The 23587-nt window shown below is 42.7% G+C and overlaps 1 protein-coding gene across 13 annotated transcripts in view; it reads left to right on the top strand.

The window, feature by feature from the left end:
- Nucleotides 1-23587, top strand: part of LOC128768872 (neurexin-3b) — a 269686-nt gene that overhangs the window by 216383 nt on the left and 29716 nt on the right. For 11 of the 13 annotated variants that reach the window (XR_008416294.1, XR_008416295.1, XR_008416293.1 and 8 more), the window contains 3 exons: nucleotides 9085-9256; nucleotides 18315-18404; nucleotides 20105-20415. Coding sequence is in view for 10 of the 13 variants with exons in the window: in XM_053882094.1 (XP_053738069.1) it covers nucleotides 9085-9256; nucleotides 18315-18404; nucleotides 20105-20415 (573 nt within the window). In the remaining 3 variants the exon portion in view is untranslated. The remainder of the gene's footprint in view (nucleotides 1-9084; nucleotides 9257-18314; nucleotides 18405-20104; nucleotides 20416-23587) is intronic. The other 2 variants (XM_053882097.1, XM_053882096.1) reach the window with 1 other exon arrangement.

Genomic DNA, 23587 nt, shown 5'->3' with positions numbered 1-23587 from the left:
TTCTCTTGTTCTGCATGTGTCCCCTTGACAATGGTTTGTGTATCTTATTTATCTGAAACCAACCAAAAAAAGTCCTGGATTTATTTTGTGTTGCAATGTGGTATATTTCCTTATATGAATAGCAGTAGCTCTCTGAAAGAGCGAACCTGTCTCGACTAAAATCTGAGACAATCTGTCTCCACAGTTCGGCTTTGCATTTTCCCCGGACGTGCGAACAGAAGCGTCCCGAATACAGAAGCGGCTTTTCAAACTTCTATGTGTCTATTCCAATAATTTCACCCCAAGACTCTTTGCAGAGCAGCCGCAGCGAAGCATAACGTTGTTGCTGCATTCTCTGTGGGCAAGTGCTGAAGGTCTTTCTCTTCTTAAGCCTGTACGTATTCCCATAATGTCCCCGCTTTCGTCCTAACAGTCCCCATTGTATTACACAAGCGCCTTTCCAACGTACACTGGAAAGTTCAAGTCAGACTGAGTGGAAAAAAAGTAGATCAAGAATTGTGTCCCAATTTGATTTATTGGCTTCCGTTCCCGGCGCCCAAATAGAAAGTGTTCAAATTCAGCAGCACATTAAATTAAATTTCTGCCGAACAGATTCTAATTTGATCAGCAAGCTGTTTCAATTTCATTAGCCCGGTCCCTAATGGACTTTCACAGCGTATTATTCCATCTAGCACAAATCCTATTCATTGGCTGTTTTTCCACCCCCCCCCCCAAATGAGCCCCCTGGCTCACTTGGAGCAAGTGGCCCACCATGACACAGTGTGAGGTCAAATAAAACCAATGCGTTCTTTAATGCTGCTGGGCCGTCGCGGGATTGTGCCGAGAAAACAAAAGCTCGATGTTAAAGGACGTAAATGCCTGAGAGCTCGAGGGACTCCTTTTGTAATTGCAGTGTTCTCTGGTGCCCAAACTGAGTTATAAAAGTATATTCATTTTTGAAGCTGTGACACAGAAAACTCCCTGGTACAGAGTAGTTACAAGTTAATCTACTATATGCGCGAGCTGTTATATGTGACATGCTGGAAGGAATTGATTCGTATCCATTTTATATATATATATATATATAAAAGCATGTGTGTCAAAGTCAAGGTTTGGGGGCCAATTCGGGGCCTTCACGTTATTCAAGCGGCCCACAAGAGCTTAAAATTAAATATCAATTTAAAGCACATCAAAAACTACATAAACACCAATGTATCTTGGAACCCATGAAGTTTAGTGTTCCTGTTGGAGTGTCAATAAAAAACATTTTTTTTAGAGCCTTGCCGCCAATCCGTTTAAGGGCATAATAAAGATATATATTTAAATACAACAATGGTTTGACTTTAGATTCAAAGTTTCCCTGTGTAACTTTTATCAAAATATTATCAAAATACAACGGTCCCCATGTAAAACTAGCTTTATTCCTCTGTCTATTTTAGTTTCAAATAAAGTTTATTGTTGTGCTTTCACAAAAACAGTACACACAACAGGAATTCAACATGTGGTCAGATGTGTGCAAATTTATCTATATTATATTCACAACAACTACAACAATAACAACAACAACAACAATAATAATAATAATAATTCCTCTAGTTACTTTTCATGAACAGTATAAATATACATTTAATTATGTATTTCAGTTTAGCTTCATGAAGGCTCACCTGCTATATATTTCATATAAAACACCCATAAAACAGGTGCATTTGTATCTTCCTTTGTTTTACCTTGTTTTTTAGAAAAGAGATTTATATTCCCCTGTGGTAATTACATGGTAATTACATGGTTTCAACTTGTGTGAGATTCCTCCCTTTGTCACTTGCGCATGCCAAACATGAGGCAGCAGGTCCCACTGATGAAGACTGTTCTCCTGCAGTGTAGCCCAGTATGTAATTCTGCGTCACAATTAGAGCCGCACTCAAGACGAATCTGCTCTCTGCGAGCTTCATCTTTTATTAAGCGAGCTCAGCATCTCCCGGTGCACATGCCTGCACAAGAAGGGCAGACCTCTGCTGAAAGCTAAGAAATATCTCCTCACATATTAATCCTGCCTTGACGCATGCTGCTCTTCCCTGTTCTAAATATGTACCTCGAGGTTTTATAATAGTTTCTTAGGCAGTCGACTGTTTTTTTTTTCTTTTTGGTTTTGCTCAATACGTATTATATTTCGATGTGTTATGTTACGGGGAATTCATTGAATGGGCGGAAGAGGCTTTATGAAATAGCGGGTTCATTTTCAGAAGGTGGCGCCGTCGGTTTGAAAATGGTTCCATTGAACCTGTTGTTTGAGGCCAAAGATTTCAGGGCATTAGGTGACACCTAGTGGGCTCTGAAAATAGGGACAGTTGGGAAAGTCATCCAGCTGCAGCCACAAATGGATGTACCCGTATGGCAGACCGGAATGGCCCCGCAACACAGTTAGCCCCCAATCCTGGCTTCAACTTTGAGGTTGCATTCAGGTTTCAGGTTTACATCCAAGGTGAGTTTAGGTTTATGGCAAAACGTTAGGTTGGATGGTGTCTATTATCCTTTTATCCGGTGTCTGTAAATTGTTTTCCATTTACAGTCAAAACGGCCGAACCCATCTGTTGCTACTCACCGTTAATGAATACATCCAAATGTAAATAAAACACTGAGCGACATGCGACATCGCCCTGTTGTCCTGTCGTGACAGAGAGGCCTCGACTAAAATGCGTCAAAATACATCACAGATGGCTGAGGACGCAAAAGTCGTCTTGCAAATGCTCCCACTTTGACGCCTTACAGGAGAGAATGTGTTGATCCGACATGCAGAAACCCGAATACGACTTGGAAAGAACTTGTTGTGGTTATCTTTATGCGACTCCCACGCTGTGGCATAAATGATAAATGCAAGTATCCGCGGGAGCAGCAACTCTGGGGTTCTTTCAGGGACAGGAACTTTTCCCAGACAACGTAGCCGAGACGCATCCCGTGAAATGTGGTGGCGATGATTAGGATCAGTGCACTGTCAGTAATTCCAAAAGGCTGAAAGTGATAGTGCGTCGCCGGAGAGGACTCCGCAGTAACATTGATAAATGTTTTCACCGGGCCATCCGCCATTAGTGTCAGGGCAAGTTACAGCCACAAGAGCGGACAAACAGGAAATAGAGAAAGAGCAGTTGTAAATAATTGATAAGGCTGACCCTGCGCGATTCATATTCTGCGGCAAAGGATCAAAGCCAGGCTCCAAGTTTGACATTGAGGAGTCAAAGCCATTTCCCTCTCCAGCAACGCTGTGTTTGTATTAAAAATGTAATGACTCTTTCTTCAGTCAGACTTAACAGAAGCTGGCACTCTGGGGCATGGAGCGGCCGGGTAATGGACTTACTGGTATGAGCCCAGCAATTACCCCAGTCGCTATAAGCACAACCGAGTGGAAGCCATTTTGTTCCTGTCCACTCGATGAAGCTGTTCCCGACTCTCTCAGGTGTGAAATACAGTCTGTGTTAGACCTCTGGGTTCTTTTAGGTGTGATCAATATTTCAAAGGCACTAGACCTCTGCGTCTGCTATCCTCCCAGAACGCTTCTCACAACAACCCTGCAGCCGATTATGACTGTCTGAATGAACGTTAGAGGTAATTAAAGATTGATGGAATTTCACAGTTTTTCAGAGGACCTTTGATTTGAATAGTGCATTAAGAGTGCCGCACAAAGGAATGATCGGCAAACTGCCAAGGCCCTTATAGGGAAAAGCCATGTATGCTATGTTTAATTCATCCCTTTTCAAGACCACTGCATTTTATTGTAGTCTGCCACACCTCTGCGCCACCGCCAAGAAGCTTTTCTATACCGATGAAATAGGGGGTATTTCAATTATTCTCTGTTTAGCAGTGTCATTTCGGACAGTCCGAGACTTGAAGCTTTCTGCGGGCCTTATTCCCATCTGATGGCGGACTCTGTACTGTCTTGAGAAGGCTAACCAGGGCTCCTTTTACAGACTACCATGCGGTTCCCATGTGATGGCCTTCACCGGCACCACCGGGATCTTTCTAAAGGCAACACATTCTCACTCTTTTCTAGCCAAAGTTGACACCCAGTTGCATGTTTGCAATGTCTCAATGGAGCGAAACGCTTCCCGGTAACACAAGTGATTCTTTATTCTGAGCAAAAGGAACGTCTCAGTCCTGACCCCAACCTTCCTCTTTCTTTTATATGACGCGCTGTCCATGGCGTTGGGATATACCATGGAAACCCAAACATAAGCGTGTTGTGCAGAAGGCTAACCGCGGCATCACTATTTGACAATGTGTTTTTCCAGCTTTTCCAGCAGCGGTCTTTGTTACCTTGTTGCTACGTGTCCTAAAATCTCAAGAATACTTAGCATTATCTTACCTGATCTGATGTCCCTTCCCTTGCAGTGGCCTATGTTTAGCTATTTTTGGTTGCAATCCCCAAGCGCAAATAAGCCCACGGTTAAAAATAAATCAACTCCTGACTTATCTGGGTCAATTATGGACAATAAATGACTTTGGCACTGTGAGGGCCGAGTGCATCAATTCAACGTGTCTTAGCCTCTCCGGCCGATCGATTCGGCCTCCACTCCCTCCATAATCCAGTTATGATGGCCCTTGACCGCAAAAGCCGACTGAAAAGCTGATGTCAGATGAAAGGGTGGATATGTAACCCAAACTCTCACCCAGGGACATGTTCGCATTCTTGATATCTGACCTCCCAACAGAGACTTCATATAGATCCACCGGCGTTATCCCACTACAACTACACGTACCAGATTTCATTCAGGATTTGATTGCAATGTAATACCCTTTGTGTGGAAAAAAATCCCTCTTTAATAGCATTCCCTGACCTTATCTGGTCGTCTCCCTGAACGTACCCGGTGCGAAATATCACTGTCCCCTTCTCGCTGTTTCTTGAGATGGTCGTGCAGAGTAACTGCGCACACCGTGTTGCAGCCTGAAAAGACTTTCAGAGGTATGCATCTACCTGGGCCTGTGGCTCAGCAGAATGGCCATTGAGCTGGCTGGTGATGAGATCTATTGTGAGCTGCTATTCTTCTCTACAGAGAGAGATGTGATGGCTGCCTGCAGCACAACCCGCTGCTGATTTTTTTTAAAGCCCTGGAAAAGTATTGATCTTGACTGGAGCTGATGTGATTACTGAATTCAGTCTGTGTCTCATCACCGTTGAAAACCGTTGGAATTAAACATGCACGGCTTGGAAAAACACACCTGTTGCGATACATTATCATATTTAATTCTCCTGGAGTATGAATGGGCTTCGCAAATTGGACAGATGAGACGCATTTATCGGGGAAACAATCGAGCGGTAAGGGCCAAACAATATTGTTGTTTCGACTGAGAGACATAGCTGACGGCGTGGAGGTACTGATCCGCCCCACCTGTGGAGAACATTGACGGAATCATCCTGTAAATACTCAAGGAATCTAACTTTCTGAAACGCCATACAATGTGGTCGCATTTAAAGTCGGCACAATGCCTTTCGAGCAGAAGATTACATTCGACGTGTTTTGTATGGCTGAGATTGGAGAAGTGATTCTCCACGCATCATTTGTTTACGACGGGAATTGTGGCCATCATCTTTTCCACGAAAAGAACACTCGCCATTTCTCCCCTTTTTGCTCTGGAGACAATGAAGTGCCTTCCCGTGTCGTAAGCGACAGGCCAATAAAAAACGTAATTGGATCTGTCAATCAAACATGGCTGCAGCGCAGGGGAGCGGCAGGCAGGTGGGTGGCAGTGACAAAGGCTCCAGAGCGCTGGACAATCGTGGGAGAGCAGAGGCGTGAAGGGAAAGTGAGGTAGTTTTTCACAGTTTATGCCGTGCACACCGCCGGGAGGCATTTAGCAGAGGTTTCCGAGGTGTTCGGTTGTTGTATTGTGTTGTGTGTTTGTTCCAGGGTGAAGGGTTTGCCATCCATCTTGGTTTGTAGGTATTAGTGCTTTGCTGATGTGGGTTTGATGCGACAACACAGGAGGGGATTTTTTTTTTCTTTCTTTCTTTTTTGTTGAAGCACAGATGAGAGCCGTTCCATTCCGCTACAGGTCTTGTCCATGTGTCAACAGAAAATAGACAGATGCTACCTCACATGTGACCGGCTGTCGAAAAAAATGGGGCCATTTAAACATGAATCACTGGAAAGATTCATGCTGGTGCACCAAAACAACAATCCGCCGCACAACTAGTGCCACCAATGGAGAAACCTGTGGCCCTCAGTTCTTTTGATTTGTTTTCTTTCCACCGACATTCTGGAATGTGGGGTCGACACATTGGTTTCCTCCATACAATTCAAAATGGCGGCTGTCCATTAAGCTAGCACCCCTAGTGTTTATCGATGAAGTAAGTATTTTAAAGATTAGTGATGGGTATTTGAGGTTTCATGAAGAAGGTGCAGAAGGTGGAGAGGAAGGCCGAAGAGGAGCTTCATGGACGTGGTGAAGGAGGTCATGAGGTCTGTAGGTTTGAGAGAGGAGGAAGCAGAGGACAGGGGGAGATGGAGGAAGACGATCCGCTGTGGCCACCACTGAAGGGAGAAACAGGAAGAGAGAAGAAGAAGACGTGAGGTTTCATGACACAGTACAGTACAGCGCTGAGGCGCTCGTGTCAAGGCACCGACGGGGGGTGATGTGAAGGAGCGATAGCCGCCTGTGCGAAACCAAAACCCTTGGAACGGTTTAAGGGCACTGGTTCAAAAGTTGAATCTTCCGTTTGGAGGAATCCTTAGCACGATGGCAGCACTGGACCTCCAGGCTGCTCGTGTTTCACGTGCGTCCGCTCATTCAACCCACTCCATGACAAAAGTATGCACTTGTGGGCTGCATGACAACCTTTTACAATTAAAATTCCATGTTCTGGCCGAGACATTAAGTGCGTGTTTACTTGTCCTCTCATGTCTGCTTCCGACTCGGAAGCCTACCTCCGCTCTTGATGGCTTTCTGCTGTCTTAAGTGATGCTAGTTTTCCATCGCTAGCTTAGTGGCATACAAGGAAGGGAAAAATTGGTTTCGTTCTCAAAATAAAGTTGAGAAAGAGTGAATGTCGCATCACGATAAAACATCGAGCGTAGTGTGGCGTCTAAGGTAGGAAATATTTTGTATGTTGCTGTATATCTGCTATAATGGGATTTAGTGTTTTTTGTTCATAAATATCGTGAGAACACATCGTAAACTGGTGGATGTCCTTGTATCATTTTTGACCACAACCATTCTCCCCCGATACATTGAGCTTAAGGATGCTCACTTAGGTGAGGATGGGTCGATTATTCATCTTAGACAAGACATTTTAAACAGACATTTACAGACTCGTACGACACAAAGGAAAATTCTCATCCCTATATGATCCTTCTATAGTGACCCAGATGACTTTTTCTTTGATGGAGTATGTCATCAGTCTGCGACGTCAACTTTTGTCTGTGTAACAGGTTGATATGTATGATTTTATACATACACAATAAATTATACCTCATGTTTTTAAAGCACTTTGTTTGCAAGGGCCGTCATTTAAATTATAAAATTAGTGATTTTTTTTTTTCATTTGAAAAAAATGAGAATTTCAAATAAATATGATGAGTGAACACTGTATTTTTCTGAATATATTCTCATGGATTTTGACGTTTTTCTGCTCTCATGAAGGGCACCAGTTTCAACAATGAGGATTTTTTTTTTTTTTTTTTAAATAAAGGTACTGGGAAATTTATAATGTGACAAACCAAAATCCTTGCAACAATTTAAGGGCACTGATTCAAAAGTTGAATCGACAGTTTGGAGGAATCCTTCGTACGATGCCAATACCAGCGCTGGACCTCCAACACACAAACGTTTGTTTTTCTATTTTAGTTAGGACCTCTCATTGCCATAACACTTTCCCCAGCCTCTCACCCTTAACCTAACCATCCAAAACAGGTGGCTAACCTTAACCAGGACTCAGAAACAAGCTTAAACCTAATAATAATGAACAACTTTCACTGAGGTTTTAACCCTCTAAACCTTGTCAGGACAGGCCAAAATACGCTCACAAAGCAAAATGTCTTCTCAAGAAAGAGGCTTGTCACGGCTTGGTGCTCACAAGTTTGGCAAAACAGGCCCACACTCGACACACACACAGAATTTTTGGAATAAATGTTCACATTATTTGTGATAATAATACTCTTGTCGCCTAATGGATTTTCCTTTAAGCACCCCATGTCTTAATTCACGTGAGCCCAGAAACACAAGATTTACTACTGTTATATTTGCATTTTATCACACTCACCAGCCTTCGGTAATAGTCAGCGTGCTGTTTCTACGGAGGTGTTTCCGGTGGTTAAGACACAATAGGGACTTCTAAGTGTAAATTGACCTTATTAAACGTCTCCTCGCAGTTAAACACAGGGGGCAGCAGATTCAAGTGCGCTGTCATTTAAGTTTCCGCCTGCTTCTAATGTGCTTGTGCGGGCGACCGCGAACAAATCCAGGCTGACATTATCACCGTGACAGTATCTGGTCTTGTCAGTGAGCAGTAGCTGCCCCTTATGCGAGCCCTAATTTGGGTTGTGCTATGAGAAATGGCCCCTGTGTTTCAGGTAATTACACAGAGAAACCCAGCGGGGGATTAAAACAAATGATGGAGCGCATATGCTGAAGATCCACCTCCGCTTTAGAAACCCTCTGCCTGCGACGCCTACGTGAATGTGCAAGCAGCGTGAACCGCATTGGCAGCTCTTGAAAATGAGTGCACTCACGAGGGGCAGTGAAGGGTCGGGATTACAATTTATGGATGTGGCGAAATGCATTTAGCATCGGGAGCTAAAGAAAACGTATGGCATTTGTACGTCGGAGCTAAGGCATCTGTCCTGTCGGTTTTGCTGTGACAGGCTGCAGGGAGCATTACTCATCATTACAATCTCTGCTGGCAGCCTGTTTTCATCACATTACCGCGATATAATGAAGCGTAGCACGCTTGCATCCCAAGGTTCTCGCGGTACCATTAGCACCAGCCGAGGGCACTCAACCAAGTCGCTCTTTTTTGATAACTTTTATACTCTTATCTGGTTGTGGGATGAATAGATTGCTGCATGAAACATGAAATGCATGAGCGACAAGCTCAACCATCCTCTGTTGTTTGTACAGGAGCAAGGTAAAGTGGGCGTCACCTTCAACATCGGCACGGTGGACATCAGCGTGAAGGAGCTGACGTCGGCGGTGAACGACGGCAAATACCATCTGGTGCGATTCACGAGGAACGGAGGCAACGCAACGTTGCAGGTGGACAACTGGCCGGTCAATGAGCACTTCCCATCAGGTAGGAGGATCACTTCGTCGTGATTTCTTTTGCGATGGTTACGTTTTTAAATCACTGGACACCACGGATCAGAGTTTTCAAGGGCACCAACGTGAAACCATTTCCCTCCGATACATATGTATTGAGCTCATTTAGGTGAGAGTGGGTCGATTATTCGTCTTAGACAAGACATTTACAGACTCATACTACACGTAGGAAAATTCTCATCCCAATATTATCCTTTCATAGTGACCCTGCTGTCTTATTCTCTTATGGAGTAGACAAGCAAGTACTAGGTTGAAATGTTTTTCACGCTACACTTGAGGGAAAGAAAAGCAATGGCATCAGTCTGTGACATCACCACAAAAACCTTGTCTGTGTTACAGGGTAATATGTATGATTTTATACACACACAAGAAATTATACCTCATTGTTAAAAGCAGTTTTTTTGCAATGGCATTATGAAATTAGTGATTTTTTTCATCTGAAAAAAATGAGAATTTTTACTGAATATGACGAGAGTGAACCCCCTTCAATTAACATGATGTATTTTTCTGAATATATTCTCATGGATTTTGACGCATTTCTGCTCTCATGAAAGGCACCAGTTTCAAACAATGACCCCTATGTGAAATATTTTTTAATAAAGGTCCCGGGAAGCTTATAATAAGTAGAGTGGTACCTCGGTTCTCGACCACAATCCGTTCCAGACGGCCGTTCGAGAAGCGATTTGTTGGAAATCTGAATCGATTTTCCCTATTACAATAAATGGAAAAAGCAATAATGCGTTCCAAGCCTTAAAATAGTCTTTTGTAGGAGTGAATGTAGAGTGTCTGCTGCAGGTGGCTGTTCCTCTATGTGTGTGGCCGCTGCATGTGGGAGGGGTTGCCGAGTGAGTGACGTCTCTCCAGAAGTGAAGAGGTGCCCGGTGCGTGTCCAGCTCTGAATGTGCGCTTCTGTGCAGTTTGGCTGTGACAAAGTCATAAACCAAGTCACGCTCTGTCCCAGACTCGCCTCATCCCTGTCCCAGCTCCAGCCCACAACAGGACATCAAACCCTGGAGTGTGCACTCCAGCCTCGGAGGTGTAGAGAGTTTTTTTTTCACATTTTTTGTTTGAACTCCGATTTGTTCGAAGTCCGGGACTTTCGAAAAAACCGAGGTGCCACTGTAGTTCAGAGACCTCAAAACACAAAGACACCTTGGCTCAATAAGCATGGAGAAGCCCTGCTTCTCATCGCCTCACGGTGCCGGTTTGTCATTGATTATGAAAAACGATCTGTTGCTCCTGAGTTTAAAAGCCAGATAAAGTGGTCTAAGTGAGTTTCTCCGCTAAGTGTCTGAGCTCTGTTTTAGAGAGGAGAGCTCGACTCATCCATGAGGAGACGGGAATAAAGCAGCTACTCATTCCAGCTTATATGGATGGAGCGGCTTGTCAGTGTGCAGAACGTCATCACTCCCTCCTGGTTTTTAATGTATGTGTACAGTATATTCGATCTTATCAATATTCTGAGCGTGAGGAGAGGTGGAACTACAACAAAAGTGCCCCAAAATACAAGCAGATGGGGGCTTGATGGGGTCATAACAGACAATCTAAACTTTAGAAGTAAGCTGGTAGTGTTTTAGTCTAGTCAGCTTTGTAAATGTTAGGTAAAAGTTTCAGCCCAAACAGAGAAAAGATAAAGGCGCAAGTCACTGGTGCCCTGCTGACCAGATAAAGCTATCTCTTTCCCCCAGTTCTGTGGAAGCAGCATGAAATACGAATTCAAATAGCTTTATTTTTTGGCTTTCAGAAAATCGCTTTGGCACCAAAAGGTGCCCGTAAGGTTGCGGAGCGAGAACACTGACACTGTTCTCGGAGAAAAAAAATGCAACTATCTGATTCCCCTCAATATTCCATTAACTTCACTAGGCTTTGTGCGATTTAGTATCTGTGTCTTCATGTCAAAATAGTCTTTCTCCTTGTTCCCCAACTAAAGCTGGAGCAATGCAAATCCTCACATGACTGTCAAACTTCCCAAAGTCGAGTCGAACAAGAGTTTTGTCAAAGTTATGTTATGCTCTTGAATATCCTTGAATACTAAGAATGGCTGACCATCAAACTTCACGGTGAAGAATACAGTAGTGAATTCCAGTATTTTAGGGGCAGTAATGTGGCAGAGGTTAATGACTCCCGCAAGTGTTGGTCACGGAAGCCAAACAAGAAAGAAAAAGTGCCCCGTCTTGTCCCTGTTTTGTGGCTCAGCGTGCCGGCAGCACGCTCTGAGTCGCGTGTCTCCCGCGCGGACAGGACAGCATCCTCTCCTGGCGTGACCTGGCGCGCTGTTTTGGTTTGGTCCCTAGCCAGCACAGGTGATGCTAATCTCTTCTGTCTCTGGATTTCTTTTGCCGTTGGCTGTCCTTCGCTTCCCTCTGACCAGATAAAATAAGACGTGTTTCATAACTGTATTTCGGCTCAACTAATGGCTGAGCGGACTGAGGAACTCCACTCACATGCTTGGTGGCGCCCCACCTCACCTTGGTCGACACTGTGGAGATGCTCTGATCTTTTGGTTGCGTTTCCTTTAGTGTGAGATTTGTGTCGATATTTTCACTCCACTTTCATCCGGATAGTAGTTATGGATGTTATGGATCTATTTGTTGAGATAATATTTTTTTATTTTTTTTTTTAGGAGAAAAAAATATATTTCAAATTTACTTTTTTTTCTACATTATTTTATCAACAATGATTGTGTCTGAGAGATTATTTATTTTATTTTATTTTTCTGAATGAGATATGGATCCAATATTATTCTACAGATAGATGCGACGCAATTGTTATTGTGTCTGTGACAGCAATGTATCATCAATTCAAGTCAAACCGCTAAGAAAAGTGAGTATTCTGTATTGCTACTTTTAATAAAAACTTATGGGTATTTTTCATTTATGTTTTTGACTTTCTCTAAACTCTGACTAGCATTTACAGACACTCTAATACTGAACTTCAAACACAACGGGTTTTCTAAAATACCACCTAAATGTCAGTCTAATGGAACCGCGGTACCGTTTTGAATACATTTCTGCCATTTGACTTGTGAATTAAAACGGTCTTAAAAGCAAATGTCAAATGATTGAAATTACAGAACTTTTTTTTTTCCATGATCCTGACTCAAATGTGTTTGAGAAGAGTGAGCTTCATGTTGTTAATGTAGACACCAGCAGCTCAGAAGTGGTCGACCAAGACCTATTTTTTTTTGTTTTAAAGCGTCCTAATGTTCTCCTCCGTCCATCTATTGTCAGGGACTGAAGTTGAGTTTACCGATCGAAAGCGCGCTGATTTGTTTTTATCCTCCGCGCAGGTGATTTGCCGGACAGTCAGTGATAGTAATTCAACAATGATTGATTTTCCTCCCCTTCCCCGGCTTGTAAAGGCGCTGTCATCTCATGAGTAATTACATGTTGGGGGTGCGGACCCATCGACTGCTTTTCTCTCACACCCCTGACGCGTCACTCGGAGGCGGCGGCCACCAGGCGGCTGCTCAATAAACAGTTACTGGATCCTGGGATGGCTCCCTCTGATCACTAATAGGACGGAATGGATGGCATGTCATTGAAAGCTGTTTGTGGACAAAGAAAGGGGCGTAAATTGGACGTTGTTGTTGGCAAATTTGACCGTTTTACTCCACTAACAAACAGCCTGACTTCCAAAGAAGATTCAAAAGTCACCACCGTTTGGACCTCCAGCACCCGAGATCTGATCTCAGAACTTTTGATCCGACTTTTAGGAATTGAGTTGTCATTTTTCCAATAACCACTTTTTTATGACATCTGAAACAACATTAACTGAGTTCAGAAAACAAAGGTAGAAAAAGCAACAACACAAGAGTCGAAAATCCCTGAGGGAGTCAGGAGTAGGATGACATCATGAACTTATTGCTTCTCTGATGTAGACAAAGCAACCCGCAGATCACAAAAAGCACGTTCAGCTGTTTCTTTATAATGAATTATGGTCTTCTTCTTATTTCTCTTTTCTATTTGGAAATATTGTTCTTCACATTTAGCAACAGGATGAGACATGTGACATTTGTTTTAGCAATTTTACTACTCCCAACTTTGTTGCGTCTTTTTTTTTTCTTTCTGCTTTTGCAGTTTTTCATATCACAAAGAATTTATTAGTATATTTTTTGTTTTTTATTTTTGTTCTGTTTAATTCAACATTTTACCATTTTGTTTTAATTCCCTTTATATTATTATTATTATTATTATTATTATTATTATTATTATTATTGTTGTTGTTAGTATTATTAGTAGTATGGAAGTGCGGAATTGGAATAAATATTCATTCATTCATTCAATATTATTTTACTTTAAGAACACATTTTACTACGAGATTGGGCCCCTCATTTATTTTATTTTATTTATTTATTTTTTGAATGAGATATGGAACTAATATTGTTCTACAGATAGATGTGACGCAATTGTTCAAGCTAAAATGTGACTCAATATTTAACACATATTTATTACAAATCATGACCAGGGTGCAAAACTACTTCTTTTTTTTGTTTGTGTGTGTGACAGATGATAAATTCATTAAAATCCTCATTTTTTTCACTGCACATACACTTAAAGTTCATAAACAACTATAATGTGTAAATAATATAATTGAATAATAAGCGATAATAGAAAAAAAAAGAATATGATATGAACAAAATGATTCATTTCCAGTGTGACTGTTACGACTCCACTTAAAATGTTACATGTAATGTCACCTCTTGATTTGTCTGTTGTCTTCTCCCACATCTTTTGAGAAGCGCAGGAAAAAAACAAGAAAAGAAAAATCCGATACTTTAAAGTTATAGCGAGCAATAAACTGCTGAAATGATTTCTCAGGTGTATTTCATACCTCGTGCTGGAATCTAATCAAAAAGCAGGAGAGAACAATCACAGGAGGACTGTCAAGTGAAACTAGAAAAGTTTAGAGCTGCTGCGACATGGAGCTGTGAAACTTGAAATTGTTGACAAAACAACTGGCCGATCATCTTCAGTTCATCACCATGTCCTTGCGAGCGTCTCGATCACATGAGCTGGGTATTAAAGCCAGTTAGCGGAGCAATCCTCCTCTTCAAAGGCAGTGGCTTCTAAAACAAGATCAAAATAAAACGTCTAATATTGCGGCTGCCATTTATAATCCTATTCTTCGACCAAAACAATAAACCCTGATCCCTAACTGCCGCCTTCCTCTCCTGCAGGTTAGGAACAAACACTGTTTGCGTGTGGGCGTCGGGAATGTGCGCGCCGCTGTTTAACTTCCTTTGTGTAGTTGCACTCCTTCAGCAACCGCGCTGGGAAATCTGTATTCTTCTTGTCCTCCAAACTTCCTTTATCAGTGGCTCTCATCCTTCTCCAGTCAGCGTTCATCAGCGCCGCGCATCTCCCCTACAATCTTGTGTACTTTTGTGACAGCCCACATTACTGCGGGGCCCTTGTCACTGTTAAGTGAAAGGGTTTCAATTCCCTTATATAACGCTCCTTATCTCTTCGCTCTAGGTTTTTACATGATCTCTTTTGCCTCAGTTTGGATCTTTGGATCTGAGCAGTGATTAACCAGGCCGAGCGGAAACTTTGCATCACACTTTGGTGGAGCTGGCTGGGATTCAGGCGTTGTCTCAGATGAGTGACCATCAGTCTAACAACTCCCCAAGGCTTGGATTAGACTTTGTCAGGACGAGAGTGGCCTTGTGTTGATTCCCCGCCGCACACATGCACTTGAACTCACAGAGCTTCAGCCCTGCCCAGCGCACACGGGGCGAACAGTTGGAAAATAGAACGTTATCTAATGTTGTTTTGGATCTGCAAGGATTCATACGTCAGTCTTAGCCCAGCATCAAAGCTCCGTCTTGCACCTAGATCCATGAACTGCTTCGTTGTTTTTTAGGTTTCTGTCTGTCTGCAAGCAAACTGACTCCGATCGTTCTAGATGGATTTTAATTTTTTAAATTTTAGGAGGTGCTGAGAAGGAACGGGTGCTGGTCTTTTGGTATTTAGTCTCAGTAGAAACTGTCTTTGTTGTTCGGTTTCTACTGGGTTTTGCGAGCATTAGTGTTGCACACCTAACTTGAGACCAAGACTTTGTGGACCAAGAAGAAGAAACAAGTCCAAGACTGTCACCGGCAGCACATTGGCCTATTTGCCATCAAAAAGACAACAAACCTTTGGGACACAACCAAGTTCAAATTACCTCCAAACTCGCTGAATTCCAGTCAGTCTTTAAAGATTTATGGAAACATAATACTTTGTCAGTTTTAGATTTATGACCCCTAATACATGACCTCCGTGATTGGTGGTTGTGTTGTAGTCGAGACCACCTCAACTGACACTCAGACCAGAGCCTTCAGGGACCAAGTCCAAGACCAAGACTTTGAGGGCCCGAGATAAGGTTTAGAGAGACCAGTGCCTACAGGGACCAAGTCCAACACCAAGACTTTGAGGGCCTGAGCTAAGGTTGAGAGAGACCAGAGCCTACAGGGACCAAGTCCAAGACCAAGACTTTGAGGGCCCGAGATAAGGTTTAGAGAGACCAGAGCCTACAGGGACCAAGTCCAAGAGCAAAACTTTGGGTAGCTGAGTCTTGGTCTTGGACTTGGAGCTCTTTATTTTCTGGTCTTGACTCGGGATCCTTACGTTCTGGCCTGTGATCCAGTCTGTCACTAGTGCACCGTAATACTTGGAAATGAGCTGCTTGTTTGGCGGCGACTCTCTCTCTTTTCTCATCGTTCTCATCTGTAACTTCACCACTTACCTTCAAGCAGCCAAACCTCCGATTCCCAAGACAGAAAGCTAAAATTGTGCCGTGACCCAAATCAGTATTCGTCATTAAAAACTACAGTGAAGCTCGTGATATTTTTAGTTTTGGAAAACACTTTTGGTGGAAATTATTCAGTTCATTTCAAGGACAATCGCCGAGGGACTTTATTACGTAAAATTCAATATTTAAATGTTTTATGATTTAATATATATATAGTTTTTTTAAATCGCTGAAAGCAGAAATATTTCATCTTCCATTCATGTCGGCGGACGAGTGAATAGATGACGTGATCGGCGCCATTATCGGCGAGGTCGTCCATTTTGGAGTGACCTTTAAAAATGACGTATCAAGTTGACAAACTGGAGCGAATTTTCTCATTAGTTGCACAATTAGCTGCTGGTGTATTCATTACAGTGCGACTGTCACCTCATTAATCACCAGTAGAACAATGTAAGGCCAACACCTGAGAATGTGCCATTAGCAGAGCGCAGCAAGTTTATACCCCGTCTCCCATTCTGAAGTGCAATTGGGACATGGCTCGCTGTGGGTGGAAAAAAAAAGATGACAGCTTGTGGAAGCTCAAGCTCTTTTTCTTTTCAGAGGAGGAGTTTGATTCATACATTGCTCTGTTATTCTTGTCTTGCGAGTGAAGAGCCCTCGTGGCAGTCTGTGTAGTACACTGTCACAACCCATCCTCACTCACATGGCGTAACATATTGGCCCTGGGGATGTGGACTTTTGCGTCCTATACTGCCGACAACATCAGCCTTCAGCGTTGCATGTTGACGCATATGGTTTTCGATGGACTAAAAGAACATTTCCCCTCCCATGTAGCGTTCCAGTGGGGGGTGTGGATGGCGCGTTATGGACCTAGGAGAGACGAAAAAAAAAAGGTTTTACTTCAAGGCAGGGCTGTGGATCACGCATCGCGAAGCGTGAGGAGCGGGTATGAGCGAGGTTCGGGAGCGCGTGGGACAGGGAGACGTGCGGAATCTCTCTTCACTGAATCGAATTGGATGCCAGTTGCAATATATGACTCCTTATGAGACTCTCCTCCTTAGTGATAGTACCGAGTATTCACCATGACTGAACGCACATCCGTTTGACAGCCTCTGAAAAGCTGCTCGTTGTTACACGTAGAATGTCGCGCCGCTGATGTGTCAACATGCAGCGGTGACGGGTGCCTTTATCGTCAGTGTAGGACGCAAAAGGCAGCTTTCCCGACGTCAGTAGAGGACGCCATGGGATTGAGGATGCGTTGCAACGGTCAGAGTGCTAGAGCTGCAAAAGGGTCATGATAAATGGGTGAAATATAAACTAGCGCCCCCTACTGTGATGGAGTTTGACTCCTCCGGTTTAAGCTCAAGTTTTCTCTCGGAAAACCACCTTTCAGAGAACCACTAAACAAAACTAAGCTCACAATGTGAGGTGTTTCACGCAGCTGCAGGGCATAAATAAACAACATACTTTTTTATCATTGGAAATGAAAATCAACAAGAAGTCAATTTTGCATCCAACCCCTCCAAACTTGCGCGAGTCCTCCGCACCTGCCGGCCTCAAACGCAGCCATAAAGCCTCCCTCTGCAGCTCTCGTCTGGAAGAAAATTGTATTTGGCTTTCACCTGAAACCTGCTTTGGATCAAAGGAGTCCTGCAAGTCGCTGATTAACCTCCTGGCACCCTGCTGACACACTTCTGTAGCTCCTTGAGCTTTATACAGACTCTATTTGGACCTGCTGTAAAAGACAGATTTTTGATTTCCCACCAGAAACGCTGCGGTAATCAGATAGTGAATAGAGCGTCATTTCAAATCAGGTATACTACAAATGACTTGGTGAGTTCTCTGTGTGGCTCTTCTCTTTCTGGAAAAAAAAAACATCTTGTGTTTTGTTTAAAACTGAATGTGTCTTTCTAAGTGTTTCCATGGCAACACACAAACACGTGGGTCAGGTTTGAGTAGCACCCATTTCCAACCCACGTTTTCCCAGATATGTTGAATTAACCTGCCCTTGAATTCTCAAGTCAGGTGGTGTCCAGTCAGTCAATGTGTTTTTGTATTTAAACTGCGAATTCTGCGATGTTTACTGCTATTTACAGGATTTGTGTGACTCAAATTTGAGATATTTCATGTGTTTAACAAGATTGTGTTTGAAAGAAGAAGAAAAAAGTGCAACTAAAGCTACTTTAAAACCGACATAAATCTTTTATAAACTCTTCTAAACCATGATAAACCTCTTCATAAACCACTGTATAAACTTGTGATGTATGTCGCCAACTGCTCTTTGTTAAACTTTGAAGGCAACAGCGACATTGAGCGCTATCAAATGGCAAATAAGAAAATCCCATTCAAATATACCCGGCCAGTAGAAGATTGGCTTCAGGAGAAAGGTAAATCATCATCCGACTTGCAGAATGTTTTTCTGTTTTTTTATTATTATTTTTATTATTTTCATATTTTCATTTCATCAGCTTGTTCCCCAACATTTGCGAATGAAAACCATCCCTTAAACCTATTAACCAAAAAAAAAAAAACAAGTTAAACAATGTTGCTTTTCTCCATCTCTGTTTTTGTCGTCGCCATCTTTTGCAAGTTATTAATTTTCATGATGTCCAGTTAAAGGGACTGGGAAACACTGCAAATAAATGCGTATAAACTCTGAAATAAAATTGAAAATTCAGCATTATGCAACAAATATATGTTTCTGGGTAATTAAACTCATAAACTAGCGATAAAAAATTCTGCATAAAAGCAAGTTAAACCGACAATAAAGTCCCTTTAACACATGCTTAAACCGTCTTTAAACTCTCTGCCTGCATGACTCCATGTTTGCCTCTGTGATATGAGCGTCATGTCCCCCTCCGCCATCGCTCTCCCAGTCTGTTGTGTACAACTATTTGCTGCAAATATAATGAGCTTGCCTCCATATTACACAAGCCAGATCTTTAATTATGATACCTGTGCTGTGCAAGTTTTATGAATTTTCATTTCCTAATTAATGCACGAACAGTGTTTCCACAATGACATCGTAATGGGAATCTCAATGAAATGCTGTGTGTGTGTGTGTTGCTCATTCTTTATTTCGGTGTAGAACTTTATTTGTCACCGCTGTGTGCGACTTGTGTCCCGCAGAATGTGGAGTGTGTGTGTGTGTGTCGCGCCCATTTTTGTCTTTCCTCACCCTTGTTGCCCTGCTGACGCGTCATGGAAACATTCATCTTTCATGTTTATTGTTTGCATATTTTCTCTCTGTACAGTTTATACTGAGACAAAACCATCATATGTTGTGGACAAATGAGTTGCAAACCTTAAAGCAACACTATGGAAGTTTGTGTATACTATATTTATTTATTTTCAAATTCAGTTGTGTATGTATGTGTATGAAATATTTACATAGTGTAGTGTATTGATAATGAACTGCATATATTTCAGGCGTGTGTTTCTCCCTTGCACCAACTCCGGAAGTTTGTTCAGTAAAACGTGCTATTTTTATTTATTTTTTTTAAATATGAACGAAAATTTTGTTTTTTTGTGGATATCATGTAATACGTTACAGTAATATTTTAACTTTAAAATTCCAAATTTTAATGATGGATGCAAAGGTATTCATTGTTCTGTATAATTCACTACATAAATAAATATAATACATTATTTCTTAAACTATATATATTGTACTATGGTGATTTTTCAATATACATAAAGCATCTTAACTATTAATCATGAATAGTGGTTCGCAAAGTGCTTATTTGTGGTGTCAGCTGAAAGATTATTTTCCGACACCAAAGTCTGCCATTACAATAATAACTCACCCTGGTCCTCTGTTTTATGAGTGACAATTCCATTATTGCCTGTAGATGTATTGATTGTTGCTGCTGCTGCTGGTGAAGTTAATGTCACCACACATTTCACCAGCGTTACATTCAGAGAGTGCCTCCATGGTGTTGCTTTAAAGTGAATAATGGCATGAATGTCACTGGTGACCCCTAAACTGACTCCATTTTAACAACTGTTCAAGTTAGAAAGTTCAGCTCTTGGCTGATGTTGTCGAGGCAAAGGCGTGTGTTTAAATGAAACTGTCCTCTTCGATCAGGCCGGCAGCTCACCATCTTCAACACCCAGGCCACCATCTCCATTGGTGGCAACGACAGAAAGCGGCCCTACCAGGGTCAGCTCTCTGGACTCTACTACAATGGCCTCAAGGTCCTCAACATGGCGGCGGAAGGCCACGCCAACATTAAGGTGAACGGCAGCGTGCGGCTGGTGGGGGACGTGCCGGCCAGCAGGGGCGCGGCACGCACCACGACGTCGGTGCCGCCGGAGATGTCCACCACTTTCATAGAGACGACCACGACTTTGTCGACCACGACTACTCGCAAGCAACGCTCACCACCGACGATTCAGGTGAGTTCCCGATAAAAATGCGCCTGACGATGGCATCATCTGCATTAAAAAAAAAAGAAAAAAGCTCTGGTTTCCTCCCAAAATGGTCAGTAGGCGTGGCCTGTTGTTTGTTGTTGACGCATCTGAAGATGAACTACAATTTATTTTTGCGTTTTACTGCAGTGGTTTTAAATATTTTGCTTTATAAAGTACCGTCGTAGCGAGTTTGTCTTTGCGCCAAGGCATTTTTTATCGCAATATTTTTGTGACTCAGTGGAGTTGTTTGAACTGAAGCCTTTCTCTGCTTGATCAGTCGAGGTTGGAATATCACAGCTCTCTTTCTATGACGGGCTTCAGCGCCTGCTGTTCATTAAGGTGTGCAAAACAGCCCTGCAGCCGCTGGCTTTTTCTCTCTTTTTTGAGACGTTTCTGTCTAGTCCGCCTTTGCTCCGTGTGCTTCTTTTCGGATTCTACCACGTCCAGTCCGGTCCAATGAATGTCACCGCCGTGCCGAATAAAGTAATCAAGCCAAGCAGTCCTTTGACAGCTCCGCGACAAATTGAACCATTTGTTGTTCATATTAAAGCAATAACTCTCTCCCAGGGCTGAGAGAGGTTTGAGGGGGAGGCTGGGTGGTGGTGGACAAGAGACAGGGACAGATGCTATCATCCTCTTCACCTCCACAATAGATTGCATGGTGTGTTGGGATGATGGCTCTTCATGTCAGTGATGATACTTGTGTCTTTCTATCACTGCAAGAGAAGTGAGGTGAAGGCAACTGGTAGACGTCTGGGGTTCAAAAGCAGCACGTTCACGGTGTCAGGTTTTAATCTTGTGTTTTTGAGCTTCAGAGCCTCAGTTGAAGAATAAAGCACCAATAAACAGGGTAGAACGGTACCTTGTACCTTGAAGTTCTATGTAAGGAATTCACTGTAGTTACAAGGCAAATCCATGAAATGAATGAAAGGAAACAAGCAAAAACTTAAAGATATACGGTGCAAAATGTGCTGCCTGACAAGGTCAGTACATTTGGAATTATTTCACAGAATAAAAATCAAACAGATCCAAAAGACAAGTCACATCAACCATTCATAAATAGTACTAGACTACTAGAGTACTACTAGACAAGTTTGTTGCTGTTTATAATAAGTAGTTGTGGCACATTTGTTAGCGAACATTTTGCAGCTAAACAAGATCAGTACTTTGTATTGAAGAATAACTGACTAATACACATCTGAATAAGTGGTCAATACTATCGGGTACAATCAATACTATTGGGTAGTGATGGGTCGACGAGGTATCGTGAAACAGTACTGCTGGTTTTCACAGGCCACTAGATGGCGCTCTTGGTTTAGAAATGATGTGAGGTGTCATTGAATTAATTGTTCAAGTTTTTACAGCAGACAGTGACCCCTGGAGGCCTCTGAAAATCAGGACACTGTTTCATGAAACCTCATCAACCTTGCAATACTGTGTCATGAAGCCTCATCTACGCATCACTACCATCAGGAATAAAAAGGCTGGCAGAGAGGGCTGCTGATTTAGCAAAATACAGCATATTTCGGAAGAAGTTTCAGAGGGTCAGAGTCTTTCTATCGTATCCTGGTAGTCAATTTTTATGTTTAAAAGCTAAGGAGACAAGCACAGCTCACTACTAGAGGATAAAGTTCCAGTCCTTTATCGGCTGCTGGGCTTCGGAATCAAATAATCAGAAACAGAAAAACTTTATTAATCCCAAGGGAAATTGTGTTCATGCACAACATATCACAATACGTTAAAAGAAATAATATTATAAAGTGCAAAAACAAAGCTATACTAAAGAGCTTAGAAACCATGTGAACGATGTGCAAGAAAATGCAGTTCAAGAAGAATTGTACGTTTTTATTGCCACAGGATTAAAGGACCTCGTGTGGCCCTCAGTCTTTGAGTTGTGTAGTCTCAGTCTATTGGTCCATGTGCTTCTCTATTGGACCAGGAGCTGATGGGGGAAATAAGAAAATAAGTACGTTTTTATTGGTGGATGAGAATCTTGCCAGGGAAAACGGACCAAAAATGATGAGTAGCAATGTTTTCCATCATGAAAGTGTCTTCTTTGACCCACTGTAACTGCAGCCGTCTGTCTCTTCGAATACTTCCTTCATTATGTTCTGCATTCTCAACCCAGTCCTCTTCCTGTCCTCCTCCTCTGAAACACGCCTGGTCCACCACCTTCCCCGTCCCTTCCAAACTTTCCACCCAAATCTCTCCACTCAATCCCTCCTGCTCCATCTCCCCCTCCTATTCAAACCCCTCACCATCCACTCAAGCTGCCCCTCTTGTGTCATCGATCACCCATGTCAGTCGTCTCCACACTGCCTGCACTCTCCCCTTCACCTCTCTGTCCCTTCCTCTACTTTGACACAGCTTTCTAAACAGAACCACTGAGGCCCGACTGTAATGATTTTCAGTCGCTGCATAAGAGAAGGGACTGAATAATCCTAACAAGCGCTTTTAAGAATAAACTTCCTTTGTGAGTAACAATGACAAGAGGTTGAAGCTGCATTATGAATCGTAATTCTCGAAGAATCTTGTTTCTCTTCCCTCTGGTGTCTTCAAACGTTACATATGTATCCCGGCTTAAGTCCCACTCCCTCCACCTTGATTCACGATTCCATGTGAAAGAATTTAATTCGCCAAGTCCCCTAATTTTACCCTTCCCTTGTTGGTTGTCAAACACTCGCTCTGAGAGCTGAAGGAATGAACGCGCAGCATTCTTGGCACATCTGGCCGCCGTCTCTGAGTGGTATAGGGGAGAGGAGGGAGTTATCATAAGTGATGTAGTGCGGTGAGGACGCGGTGCCATGGGCTTCTGATCTACTGCCAGACCTGAGGTTGTGTTCAGATGTTCTAATGTGCTCTGAGACGCACACGTGAAGGGCAGAAACATATAGTCCATCTCCTTTTACACATCGATTTTGTTACACAGCTCTTTTATTCTTCGGTGAGAGGCAAGGCGAGTCTTGACAGGGGATGGGGAGGAAAAAAAAAAAAAAAAGCAGGAAGCAATCTCACGCTTAATTAATGACAGGCCCGGCGGAACACTGAGACATGTCCCTCTTTCACTTTGTGTCTCCGTGGCCCCACTGCGGGTCAAGCTGTCAGGATTGAGGACTTTAAGTAGCCGAGTGTCAGATCTCCAGCTTGAATTTGTAAA

This window comes from Synchiropus splendidus, chromosome 12, assembly GCF_027744825.2.
Source record: "Synchiropus splendidus isolate RoL2022-P1 chromosome 12, RoL_Sspl_1.0, whole genome shotgun sequence".
Taxonomy (NCBI): Eukaryota; Metazoa; Chordata; class Actinopteri; order Syngnathiformes; family Callionymidae; genus Synchiropus; species Synchiropus splendidus.
This window is presented reverse-complemented; position numbering and strand designations above follow the sequence as displayed.